Below are 13,701 nucleotides of genomic sequence, written 5' to 3'. Positions count from 1 at the left end.
GCAGGGACCATGCACCCCAGTTTTTAATCCATAAAGAGGAAGAAACTGTATGTTTGATATATTTCAAACAATGTTAATGTATTACTGCCAGACAAGACATGATTTCCCATCCCCACGTCACTTACAGAGCCGTCCTGGAGTTCTTGACCACAGGCAGCAGCCTGCAGTGCTCATTATCTGATCTGATGTATTTCTTCAGATCAAACACATCCAGCTCCTCATCTGACATCAGCATCACAAAGGCCAGAGCTGAGTACTGTGCAGGTGAGAGGTCTTCTGCTGAAAGGTTTCCTGAATTCAGGTATCTTTGTACTTCCTCTACTAGAGAATTGTCACCCAACTCAATCAGACAGTGGAACAGGTTGATGGTCCTTTCTGGAGATAAATTATCCTCTATTTTGTCCTTGATGTATTCGGCCAGTGATGGGGTGGCATCCAATTCTGAGTCGGAACCCCACTCTGAGTCAGAATCACATCCAGAGTCTGTCCCTGCCATGGGCACGGAGCTTTGGGGAAAAGCTTCAGACCCTAGTGGCCCTGAGGACATGGGGGGACAGACATTGGAGGGATGGATGTATTGAGGCTGTGATGGATTGGCACCCCATCCTGGGTTATTCCCTGCTATGGGCACGGAGCTTTGGGGAAAAGCTACAGACCCCAGGGGCCCTGAGGACACAGGGCGACAGACATTGGATGGATGGATGTATTGAGGCTGTGATGGACTGGCACCCCATCCTGGGTTATTCCCTGCCATGGGCACGGAGCTTTGGGGAAAAGCTTCAGACCCCAGGGGCCCTGAATAGGACACAGAGGTACAGACATTGGATGGATGGATGTATTGAGGCTGTGATAGATTGGCACCCCATCCTGGGTTATTCCCTGCCATGAGCATGGAGGTTTGGGGAAAAGCTTCAGACCCCAGGGGCCCTGAGGACATGGGGGGACAGACATTGGACGGATGGATGTATTGGTCCATTTCCTTAATGGCATGTGAGCAGATTCTTGTCTCTCCCAGTAGCCTTTGTAACAGTGTCTTACTGGAGTCAGTTGAGAGGCCCAGGAGGAAGCGGAGGTAGAGGTCCAAGTGTCCATTCTTGCTCTTTAATGCCTGATCCACTGCAGTCTCCAGTAGGTCAGCTGATGAGTTTGACAGAAACACATATAAAGCAGCAAGATACTCCTGGATGCTCAGATGCACAAAGCAGTACACCTTATCCTGATACAACCCATATTCCTCTTTAAAGACTTCTGTACACACTCCAGAGTGAACTGAAGCTTCACTGACATCAATGTCATTCTCTGTCAGATCTTGCTCATAAAATATGAGATTCCCTTTCTCAAGGTTGACAAAAGCCAGTTTACCAAGTTTCAAAAGGAATTCCTTGCTGTATTCCTTAAGCTTGGTTTCATAGTTTTTCATATACTTGTCTTTTTTTAAACTTGTCTGAAAGATCAGGAAGTGTGTGTACATTTGAGTCAGAGTCCTTGGAATTTCTGCCCTGTCAGTCTCACTAAAAAGCCTCTCAAGGACAGTGGCTGAAATCCAGCAGAACACAGGTATGTGACACATGATGAAGAGGCTCCTTGATGATTTCACATGTGTGATAATCCTGCTGGCCAGGCTCTGATCACTGAATCTCCTCCTGAAATACTCCTCCTTCTGGGCATCACTGAACCCTCGTATCTCTGTCACCCGGTGGATGCAGTCAGGGGGTATCTGATTGGTTGCTGCTGGCCGGGAGGTTATCCAGAGGAGAGCGGATGGAAGCAGATCCCCCTTAATGAGGTTAATCAACAGCACATCCAGTGACATTTTCTTTTTTACATCACACCAGCCCTCACAGTTCTGAAAATCTAGAGGAAGGCGACATTCATCCAAACCATCAAAGATGAACAAGACTTTGTACTTAAACAGCTCAGTGGATTCAAGTGATTTCAGTTCTGTTACAAAGCGGTGAAGCAGTTCAGTCAGACTGTATTCATCCTTAATCAAATTCAGGTTCCGGAAAGGAAGAGCAAATATGAAGTGAATGTCCTGGTTTGCTTTTCCTTCCGCCCAGTCGAGAATAAATTTCTGCACAGAGACTGTTTTCCCGATACCTGCCACCCCTTTAGTGAGTACAGTTCTGATAGGTGTCTTACGCCCACATAAGGGTTTAAATATATCATTGCACTTGACTGTAGTATCTTCTGTTCGCCTTTTCCTGGATGCTGTTTCAATCTGTCTCACTTCATGTTCATCATTGACTCCTCCAGTCCCACCTTCAGTTATGTAGAGTTCTGTGTAAATCTCACTGAGAAGTGTTGGCTGTCCTTCCTTAGCTTTCCCTTCAAATACACACTCATATTTCTGCTTCAGGTTACATTTGATTTCCTGCTGATATTGCAGCATGAGCTCCCCTGAAGAAAAATAAGAGGAAAATGCACTAATTCTCAACATGATCGTAACCAGTGAGGTAGGAGGATTAAAACACGACATTAATCCCAACATGACGACCTTAACCCCTACCCAGCCCTAACCTTAACCATAAGTTACCAAACAAAATACGAGATTTTTGGCATGTTTAGTTTTTTGATCGCATTCACAGATGTTAGTGGGGATCTGAGAAATGGTCCCTGCACCGTAAAAATAACAGGGCATTTTTGTTGGGATACCTAATCCCCCCCCCCCCCACACACACAAACACCTTTTACTATTTCATTGTGTTAAAATTAAGCTTTAAATTTCACATCCTACATATTCTTACTGAAGCCCCAGATATCTGTACGGCAGTTCCGGTCCTAGCTGATGTGGAGCCCTAGGACAGCATCACCACCGGCGCCCCCTGCTTGAGGCAAAGTGAAACTGGCTGGCGAGTCGGCGCCCCCTCAGAAGGTGGTGCCCTAGGCGGCCGCCTATGTCGCCTATAGGACTGACCGGCCCTGGTTGGGGTGGCATTAAACCCGGCCAATAACAGCACCTACGCCAGATTATATCTTTCTAAACACAAAGTAAACAGCAAGAGAAATTACAGCTGGCTGGCATTCATGCACAAAACCTCATTCAATGAGCACGTCGCTCACATGATAATGCTGTTTGCTGTGCATATAAGACTAATCAGTAATAAAAATGCAAAGGTTTTAAACTGTTAGTTAAAATGGGGGATGGGAACAGAAAAGCATTTTATTTGCCTATTACAGTTACTATCCTGAGACAGACACAGTGGACGGTTCATGCAGGTGCAGCAGGACACTTTAAAGATAAAGTGTATTTCTGACAATGATGCTGTAGGTTATTCCCGATCCCAAACACCTGAAAAGTATTTCCAACTTTCCCTAATGAATTTATGCTGGGAGGAACTGACATTAATTTTAGCTATTTATTAAATTAGCAAATGCCGAATTATCCAAGGTAAGATAGTAACACTCTGCTCCACGGACCACAGACAGTAACACGGTAATTACTCTGATTAGTGATTATTACCTCTGTCTTTTTCCTGTTTTTCCTCCTCTTCTCTTCTTCTTTTTCTTCCCTGGGCACCGGAGGGCTTTGGTCTTTCTGACATGATAGTGTCTGTTTGAATTAGATACCATTAATCGTGTCACACACTTATCAATCGTATCAATGTCACTTAAAGGCGCCACAGTGTGTGATATTGCGGACAAAGCAAAAAATATTGTTTGTTTAAAAAGCTTTTTATAATGTTGAAATAATAGTGTAAAATAGTAGTAAATCAATATAGTAAAAGTCAAAATCTTAATTTTCCCCTTCCCTTTCTGCCCCTTTTGAATGGACGGCGCCCCTGACATGTTCCTGTACTGCCTATGCCACGGGGCGTCCTGATATACAGGGTTCAAGTCAACGTATTTTATATAGCGCCTTTCACTACCAAGTCCAAGGTGGCATGTTCCTGTACTGCCTATGCCACGGGCCGCCCTGATATACAGGGTTCAAGTCAATGTATTTTATATAGCGCCTTTCACTACCGAGTCCAAGGTGGCATTTTCCTGTACTGCCTATGCCACAGGCCGCCCTGATATACAGGGTTCAGGTCAATGTATTTTATATAGCGCCTTTCACTACCAAGTCCAAGGTGGCATTTTCCTGTACTGCCTATGCCACGGGCCGTCCTGATATACAGGGTTCAGGTCAATGTATTTTATATAGCGCCTTTCACTACCGAGTCCAAGGTGGCATGTTCCTGTACTGCCTATGCCACGGGCCGCCCTGATATACAGGGTTCAAGTCAATGTATTTTATATAGCGCCTTTCATTACCGAGTCCAAGGTGGCATTTTCCTGTACTGCCTATGCCACTGGCCGCCCTGATATATAGGGTTCAAGTCAATGTATTTTATATAGCGCCTTTCACTACCGAGTCCAACGTGGCATTTTCCTGTACTGCCTATGCCACGGGCCGCCCTGATATACAGGGTTCAGGTCAATGTATTTTATATAGCGCCTTTCACTACCGAGTCCAAGGTGGCATTTTCCTGTACTGCCTATGCCACGGGCCGCCCTGATAAACAGGGTTCAAGTCAATGTATTTTATATAGCGCCTTTCACTACCGAGTCCAAGGTGGTATTTCCCTGTACTGCCTATGCCACGGGCTGCCCTGAGCCCAACATGACTACCTTAACCCCTACCCAGCCCTAACCTTAACCATAAGTTACCAAACAAAATATGAGATTTTTGGCATGTTTAGTTTTTTGATTGCATTCACCGATGTTAGTGGGGACCTGAGCTATGGTCCCCGCACCGTAGAAATAACAGGGCATTTTTGTTGGGATACCTAATCCCCCCCCCCCCCACATACAAACACCTTTTACTATTTCATTGTGTTAAAATTAAGCTTTAAATTCCACATCCTACATATTCTTACTGAAGCCCCAGATGTCTGTACAGCAGTTCCGGTCCTAGCTGATGTGGAGCCCTAGGAGAACATCACCACCGGCGCCCCCTGCTTGAGGCAAAGTGAAACTGGCTGGCAAGTCGGCGCCCCCTCAGAAGGTGGTGCCCTAGGCGGCCGCCTATGTCGCCTATAGGACTGACCGGCCCTGGCTGGGGTGGCATTAAACCCGGCCAATAACAGCACCTACGCCAGATTATATCTTTCTAAACACAAAGTAAACAGCAAGAGAAATTACAGCTGGCTGGCATTCATGCACAAAACCTCATTCAATGAGCACGTCGCTCACATGATGATGCTGTTTGCTGTGCATATAAGACTAATCAGTAATAAAAATGCAAAGGTTTTAAACTATTAGTTAAAAAGGGGGATGGGAACAGAAAAGCATTTTATTTGCCTATTACAGTTACTATCCTGAGACAGACACAGTGGACGGTCCATGCAGGTGCAGCAGGACACTTTAAAGATAAAGTGTATTTCTGACAATGATGCTGTAGGTTATTCCCGATCCCAAACACCTGAAAAGTATTTCCAACTTTTCCTAATGAATTTACACTGGGAATAACTGACATTAATTTTAGCTATTTATTAAATTAGCAAATGCCGAATTATCCAAGGTAAGCTATTAACACTCTGCTCCACGGACCACAGACAGTAACACGGTAATTACTCTGATTAGTGATTATTACCTCTGTCTTTTTCCCGTTTTTCCTCCTCTCCTCTTCTTCTTTTTCTTCCCTGGGCACCGGAGGGCTTTGGTCTTTCTGACATGATAGTGTCTGTTTGAATTAGATACCATTAATCGTGTCACACACTTATCAATCGTATCAATGTCACTTAAAGGCGCCACAGTGTGTGATATTGCGGACAAAGCAAAAAATATTGTTTGTTTAAAAAGCTTTTTATAATGTTGAAATAATAGTGTAAAATAGTAGTAAATCAATATAGTAAAAGTCAAAATTTTAATTCTCCCCCTTCCCATTCTGCCCCTTTTGAATGGACGGCGCCCCTGACATGTTCCTGTACTGCCTATGCCACGGGCCGCCCTGATATACAGGGTTCAAGTCAATGTATTTTATATAGCGCCTTTCACTACCGAGTCCAAGGTGGCATTTTCCTGTACTGCCTATGCCACGGGCCGCCCTGATATACAGGGTTCAAGTCAATGTATTTTATATAGCGCCTTTCACTACCGAGTCCAAGGTGGCATGTTCCTGTACTGCCTATGCCACGGGGCGCCCTGATATACAGGGTTCAAGTCAACGTATTTTATATAGCGCCTTTCACTACCGAGTCCAAGGTGGCATTTTCCTGTACTGCCTATGCCACGGGCCGCCCTGATATACAGGGTTCAGGTCAATGTATTTTATATAGCGCCTTTCACTACCGAGTCCAAGGTGGCATTTTCCTGTACTGCCTATGCCACGGGCCGCCCTGATAAACAGGGTTCAAGTCAATGTATTTTATATAGCGCCTTTCACTACCGAGTCCAAGGTGGTATTTCCCTGTACTGCCTATGCCACGGGCTGCCCTGAGCCCAACATGACTACCTTAACCCCTACCCAGCCCTAACCTTAACCATAAGTTACCAAACAAAATATGAGATTTTTGGCATGTTTAGTTTTTTGATTGCATTCACCGATGTTAGTGGGGACCTGAGCTATGGTCCCCGCACCGTAGAAATAACAGGGCATTTTTGTTGGGATACCTAATCCCCCCCCCCCCCACATACAAACACCTTTTACTATTTCATTGTGTTAAAATTAAGCTTTAAATTCCACATCCTACATATTCTTACTGAAGCCCCAGATGTCTGTACAGCAGTTCCGGTCCTAGCTGATGTGGAGCCCTAGGAGAACATCACCACCGGCGCCCCCTGCTTGAGGCAAAGTGAAACTGGCTGGCAAGTCGGCGCCCCCTCAGAAGGTGGTGCCCTAGGCGGCCGCCTATGTCGCCTATAGGACTGACCGGCCCTGGCTGGGGTGGCATTAAACCCGGCCAATAACAGCACCTACGCCAGATTATATCTTTCTAAACACAAAGTAAACAGCAAGAGAAATTACAGCTGGCTGGCATTCATGCACAAAACCTCATTCAATGAGCACGTCGCTCACATGATGATGCTGTTTGCTGTGCATATAAGACTAATCAGTAATAAAAATGCAAAGGTTTTAAACTATTAGTTAAAAAGGGGGATGGGAACAGAAAAGCATTTTATTTGCCTATTACAGTTACTATCCTGAGACAGACACAGTGGACGGTCCATGCAGGTGCAGCAGGACACTTTAAAGATAAAGTGTATTTCTGACAATGATGCTGTAGGTTATTCCCGATCCCAAACACCTGAAAAGTATTTCCAACTTTTCCTAATGAATTTACACTGGGAATAACTGACATTAATTTTAGCTATTTATTAAATTAGCAAATGCCGAATTATCCAAGGTAAGCTATTAACACTCTGCTCCACGGACCACAGACAGTAACACGGTAATTACTCTGATTAGTGATTATTACCTCTGTCTTTTTCCCGTTTTTCCTCCTCTCCTCTTCTTCTTTTTCTTCCCTGGGCACCGGAGGGCTTTGGTCTTTCTGACATGATAGTGTCTGTTTGAATTAGATACCATTAATCGTGTCACACACTTATCAATCGTATCAATGTCACTTAAAGGCGCCACAGTGTGTGATATTGCGGACAAAGCAAAAAATATTGTTTGTTTAAAAAGCTTTTTATAATGTTGAAATAATAGTGTAAAATAGTAGTAAATCAATATAGTAAAAGTCAAAATTTTAATTCTCCCCCTTCCCATTCTGCCCCTTTTGAATGGACGGCGCCCCTGACATGTTCCTGTACTGCCTATGCCACGGGCCGCCCTGATATACAGGGTTCAAGTCAATGTATTTTATATAGCGCCTTTCACTACCGAGTCCAAGGTGGCATTTTCCTGTACTGCCTATGCCACGGGCCGCCCTGATATACAGGGTTCAAGTCAATGTATTTTATATAGCGCCTTTCACTACCGAGTCCAAGGTGGCATGTTCCTGTACTGCCTATGCCACGGGGCGCCCTGATATACAGGGTTCAAGTCAACGTATTTTATATAGCGCCTTTCACTACCGAGTCCAAGGTGGCATTTTCCTGTACTGCCTATGCCACGGGCCGCCCTGATATACAGGGTTCAAGTCAACGTATTTTATATAGCGCCTTTCACTACCGAGTCCAAGGTGGCATTTTCCTGTACTGCCTATGCCATGGGCCGCCCTGATATACAGGGTTCAAGTCAACGTATTTTATATAGCGCCTTTCACTCCTGAGTCCAAGGTGGCATTTTCCTGTACTGCCTATGCCACGGGGCATCCTGATATACAGAGTTCAAGTTAATGTATTTCATATAGCGCCTTTCACTCCCGAGTCCAAGGTGGCATTTTCCTGTACTGCCTATGCCACAGGCCGCCCTGATATACAGGGTTCAAGTCAATGTATTTTATATAGCGCCTTTCACTACCAAGTCCAAGGTGGCATTTTCCTGTACTGCCTATGCCACGGGCTGCCCTGAAATACAGGGTTCAAGTCAATGTATTTTATATAGCGCCTTTCACTACCAAGTCCAAGGTGCTTTACATGGGCATGTTGGGATATATTCCTGCATCATTTATACAGAATAATTCAAAAACACTCAAAACAGAAGACAAAGAAATGAAAGAAAGTCAGACGACAACAGAGGAAAGGAACCAAAAACTCCCAAGTAGGGGGTCCAACGTCACCTGGCTTCATTTCTGTCTTCAGCATCAGTATCTAACAAACGTCATCATTTCCCATATAATGCAACACAATATGTTAATTTTTCAAAAGATTAGAAAGGTTACCATTTATACAAAAAACAAGAAAGTTCAAAAATATGATTACACTTCTGCAGGATGTTACCCAGTCTCTGAACAAGGTCATTCTGGTTCATCTTCTTCAGGATACCAAGCATGACATTGAGAGCACCGTCTTCACCATAGGAACGTATCATCATGTCGGCGATGTCGCTTCTGTTCAAATTCTCCAGCTGACCCCTGGGAATGGGCTGATACTTTTCATATGCCGGGTGAATCAGGTGAAATTTAATTTTATTCAGGTCATCTTCAGTGAGCTCCTCCAGAGAACGGAGCAAGAGGTCGGGGAGCGAGGTCTGGGCCTGCAGAATGTCGGAGATGAGTCCATGAGACTCACAAACCCGTACATGGTCACTCACACACATGCACTGACCTTTCCGTTAACAGAAGGCAGGTTTCCTGCTCACAGTCTTATATGTCTGCTGGAGACACCTGTTGTGATTCTTTCATTACTATAAGAAGCACAAAGTGTGTGTTTATGTTCTGTATTATTCATAAAACTTTATTTAACCAGATTAGATAGAGGAAGAGCACTGCAGAGAGTGAGCTGTTTGCCTGCTAAGTTATTCTGTTCTGTTACAGTACGTCTGTAACATTTGGTGCAGTGCAGTATGGTAAGGAAGTAGCCTGAGGAAGAGCACTGCAGAGAGTGAGATTTTTGAATGATAAGTTATTCTGTTCTGTTACAGTACGTCTGTAACATTTGGTGCAGTGCGGTATGGTAAGGAAGTAGCCTGAGGAATAGCACTGCAGAGAGTGAGCTTTTTGTCTGATAAGTTATTCTGTTCTGTTACAGTACGTCTGTAACATTTGGTGCAGTGCAGTATGGTAAGGAAGTAGCCTGAGGAAGAGCACTGTGGAGAGTGAGCTTTTTGTCTGATAAGTTATTCTGTTCTGTTACAGTACGTCTGTATCATTTGGTGCAGTGCGGTATGGTAAGGAAGTAGCCTGAGGAAGAGCACTGCAGAAAGTGAGCTTTTTGTCTGCTAAGTTATTCTGTTCTGTTACAGTACGTCTGTATCATTTGGTGCAGTGCAGTATGGTAAGGAAGTAGCCTGAGGAAGAGCACTGCGGAGAGGGAGCTTTTTGTCTGCTATATTCAGCAAGCTTCAGCTGAAAACAGTTGTCCATGTTATCAACTTAAGGCTTCCTGTCTCTCAGTTTCTGGTATTTACAGCCCTAACGACATGCATCTTATGCCAAGACGTTACATCCATACCTCCTCATTGGAACAGTGAGCCATCACTTAGATGATTATGGTTGTAAATATTACCAGTTCCCATGTATTGTAGTCCAACTCTGTAATCAAAAAACAGAAGTAATGTTATATATTACATATGTTATATATGTTTTATATTCAAATTTCATTTTATAGGCTATAATATCTTTCAACCAAAGGAAACCAGTCAGTTTTAAATTACAGGTAGATATGTGCAATGATCATTTGGACTAACAACTGTGGGCCGTATTTTACTGTGTGCAAAAAAAAAGGCGTGTAGCCATTGAATTGAGGACTTTAAAGCACTTTCCCATCTACATGCTCTGGAGGGCTGCATTTGTCACAGACCAGAGCCCAGCGGCCCATAGCTGTTCTCAGTTTGGAATAACCTCCTTCTTGGAATTGTTTGTACCTGTTGGTTTCATTACTCACCTCATTAGGCGCTTTCACACCGAAGTTCCGGAACCTGGTCCTTGTTTACAGGTTCTTGGGCTGTCTGGACCGGGCACTTTTGTAGATCCTGGCCACTTCTGTCTGTCACTGTCACACCACACAACAGGAACTGAATGGGATAAAATGCTGTTATATTGCTGTTATATTTCTTAAATGTGTTATGAAATGTTTAGAATCTCGTTTTAATAACTACTCCTTTTAACATACTTGTCCAAGTCTTATACTTCCAAACAGAACCAATTCTAATCACTTTCACAGGTAAAATTCAGCATAACAGTTACTACACTTCTTGTGAGTTATTCATCTGAGCCAATTAAGCATTACATTGATTTTTTGTTTCTAGTCATGCCGTACTGCTTGTTTGTTAATTTATTTATTTTACTAAATTTCATATTTTGATTTCTGCCAAAGGCTGGAATAACTCATGGCCACACTTAAGAACCAGCAGAAGACCCGGCATGTGATGGTGCGCAAATATAAACCTGTACCGTAAACAACCTAATAGATCACGGGCGACGGCAGGAATTTCACCGACGGCCATGGACGTCATTGCCCCTCTTTCAGGCTTTGATGCCCCTTTGAAAATCCATGTTCAGAGGCCACAGTGGCCTTGGTGCCCTGCAAAATTCTGCCCGGCAACAGAACTGCGTGCAAATATTTCAGACGGCTTCACCACACCCATCTCTGGATGTGTGCGATCAATAATATGCAAGCATGACAGAATCCTGTGTGACATTTTTGAGTTTGTCGTTGATGTGGTGCAGAAACTGACAGCGCACGAAAGACGACTAAAGGAGGAACAATCAGCAATGAAAGACAGCATTAAGTAAGAAATTTAGATACATAATCAGCAAGTAAGCTTGGTAAATCAATAACGTTATCTATAGTGTCATGGATCCACTCCCCAGTGTTACTTTAGTAAGATATAATCTGCCGTCACATGTTGTTTGTATATTGTTAGCCAGCTGGCTCTGTAGAGACTTGTAAATTCTAAAGTAGTTATTAATGCATTAACTTTAGATTAACCCTGAGATTAATGTTATGATTTGCGTAAATGTTATAATTTGTCACAATATGTTTAGGTTTTTATAACGTTAGCTAGATGTTTATTTAATTTGAGGTGGTTTGTTAATTCCGCTAACTTACAATGACATAAATGTTACGGCAAGATGCCCCAATATAACATTAATTAACCAAGCTAACACTACAGAAGTATGTCTGGGACTTGAAGCCCAGCAATGTTACAGGGATGGTTAAGTTACCAGACTGCGTGGGTGTTGAACTCTCTCGATATGTATTTACTGTCTTTGATACAGAGTTTGTGTGTTTCAGCCGAAGCTTGTCTGTGGCCTAGGTTAGGCATAGGGCAGGGTTTTCATGTAGACTAAATGTTAGGGCTGGTTTACACTCCACACTCACAAAGCGTCTTTGCTCACAGCTCTGTGAGTGAGTGTCCGCCAGCAGGGGGCACAATTCCCAGCTATGCAAGATACTACTGTGCTTTTGGAACAGGCACCCCGGAGCGGGAGTTTAGACTAAACCATTTTAACAGAGGGTGGGGGGTTTCTAAGTGAAAACTGTCAGAAAAAAATATCATGTGATGTGATATATTTAACGTATGTGTTTTTTGTAAATCAAGCAATATTATAACTGTTTAGATGCACTGTTTAGAAGTTTAGACAGGATGGGTAAGAAGCAAACCTTTTCTTTGTATATAAAATGTTAGCAAAATTCTCAAAGTATCATAGTAACGGGTATAAAGTGATGAAATATGTTAAAGGATACTTAAGTATAACCTTGTATTATTTTAGTGTTCTTGCTTTTAAACCTATTAAATCAACATTAAATTCCTGTCAGAACGAGACAACGGTCATGATCTAGGATTTGCATGGATTTAATGTCCATAATATATTCTCAGAATGTTCTGATCCTGAGAATGTACTTATAAGGTCCATACTAGGTCACCTAGACATTGTTTGGACATCCCTTAAAGTCGTCCTCAGGACTTTGAATAACCTCCCATTTGGATGGACGACATCCAGACCAAAAGAGGACGTCCTAAGGACGACCTCAGGACGTATTGCTATTTTCTGGGTATGTGAAACATAACACATTGCATTAACAGTGCTCATTATAAAAAGTAATAACCAACAACGGCATACAAACACAAAAGCATCTGTTCCGGAGAACACAAATGAATAAGGAACTTGTCGGTAAAAATTAGCATACAACACGCTACCTGAACCTAGCCACCTGTAGGGTATCCACATACCCCAAAAGGGGTTTGTAGCTCCGTTTAAGCATACTAAATTAAAACAGAATCCGATTATATCACGGACTAAGCCGCCACTTTGGCTCTAGTTTACTACAAGAGGTAAAATTCAAATGCTTGTTTACACAAGTTTGGGGGCTGTGCAGACCCCAATTGGAAATAGTGGAATATTGATTACTGATATTGATATTGATATTGAGTCTGCTTGATCTGGGGCCATAAAACACCCTAAATGTCATTCTGTCATGAAAAACCAAATAATTTCTCCTAAAGAGACCCAATTCTATATATAAAAAAGAAATGGAAAAAAAAATCAGTCACATGACATTTTTGGTAAAGCCCTGAATGAAAGATACCTTAGCCATCTCGTTGGGGGATGTTCATACCATCCATCCATCCATTCAATCCATCCGAGGTCGGGTCGCGGGGGCAGCAGTCTCAGCAGGAAAACCCAGACTTCCCTCTCCCCGGCCACTTCCTCCAGCTCCTCTGGGGGGATCCCGAGGCGTTCCCAGGCCAGCCGAGAGACATAGTCCCTCCAGCGTGTCCTGGGTCGTCCCCGGGACCTCCTCCCAGTGGGACATGCCCGGAACACCTCACCAGGGAGGCGTCCAGGAGGCATCCTAAGCAGATGCCCGAGCCACCTCATCTGGCTCCTCTCGATGCGGAGAAGCAGCGGCTCTACTCCGAGTCTCTCCCGAATGACCGAGCTCCTTACCCTGTCTCTAAGGGAGAGCCCAGCCACCCTGCGGAGAAAACTCATTTCAGCCGCTTGCACTCGCGATCTTGTTCTTTCGGTCACTACCCACAGCTCATGACCATAGGTGAGGGTAGGAACGTAGATTGACCGGTAAATCGAGAGCTTTGCCTTTTGGCTCAGCTCCTTCTTCACCACGACCGACCGATGCAGCGCCCGCATCACTGCTGACGCCGCACCGATCCGCCTGTCAATCTCCCGCTCCATCCTTCCCTCACTCGTGAACAAGACCCCG

General features: G+C 43.9%; 1 protein-coding gene across 10 annotated transcripts in view; it reads right to left on the bottom strand.

The window, feature by feature from the left end:
• Positions 1–13,701, bottom strand: part of LOC111846294 (protein NLRC3-like) — a 303,153-nt gene that overhangs the window by 9,186 nt on the left and 280,266 nt on the right. For 5 of the 10 annotated variants that reach the window (XM_072710940.1, XM_072710944.1, XM_072710946.1 and 2 more), the window contains exons 3-8: positions 10,417–10,546; positions 8,794–10,064; positions 7,404–7,493; positions 5,579–5,668; positions 3,464–3,553; positions 126–2,400 (exon numbers count right to left, since the gene is read on the bottom strand). The exons of 1 other annotated variant lie outside the window; for it this stretch is intronic. In XM_072710940.1, coding sequence (XP_072567041.1) covers positions 126–2,400; positions 3,464–3,553; positions 5,579–5,668; positions 7,404–7,493; positions 8,794–9,130 — 2,882 coding nt within the window. In that variant the 5' untranslated portion in view covers positions 9,131–10,064; positions 10,417–10,546. The remainder of the gene's footprint in view (positions 1–125; positions 2,401–3,463; positions 3,554–5,578; positions 5,669–7,403; positions 7,494–8,793; positions 10,065–10,416; positions 10,547–13,701) is intronic. 4 more of the 10 variants (XM_072710943.1, XM_072710942.1, XM_072710941.1 and 1 more) reach the window with 4 other exon arrangements.

Source organism: Paramormyrops kingsleyae, chromosome 4 (assembly GCF_048594095.1).
Source record: "Paramormyrops kingsleyae isolate MSU_618 chromosome 4, PKINGS_0.4, whole genome shotgun sequence".
NCBI classification, from domain to species: domain Eukaryota; kingdom Metazoa; phylum Chordata; class Actinopteri; order Osteoglossiformes; family Mormyridae; genus Paramormyrops; species Paramormyrops kingsleyae.
The sequence above is the reverse complement of the archived record's forward strand: the minus strand, read 5'-3'. Positions and strand labels throughout refer to the sequence as shown.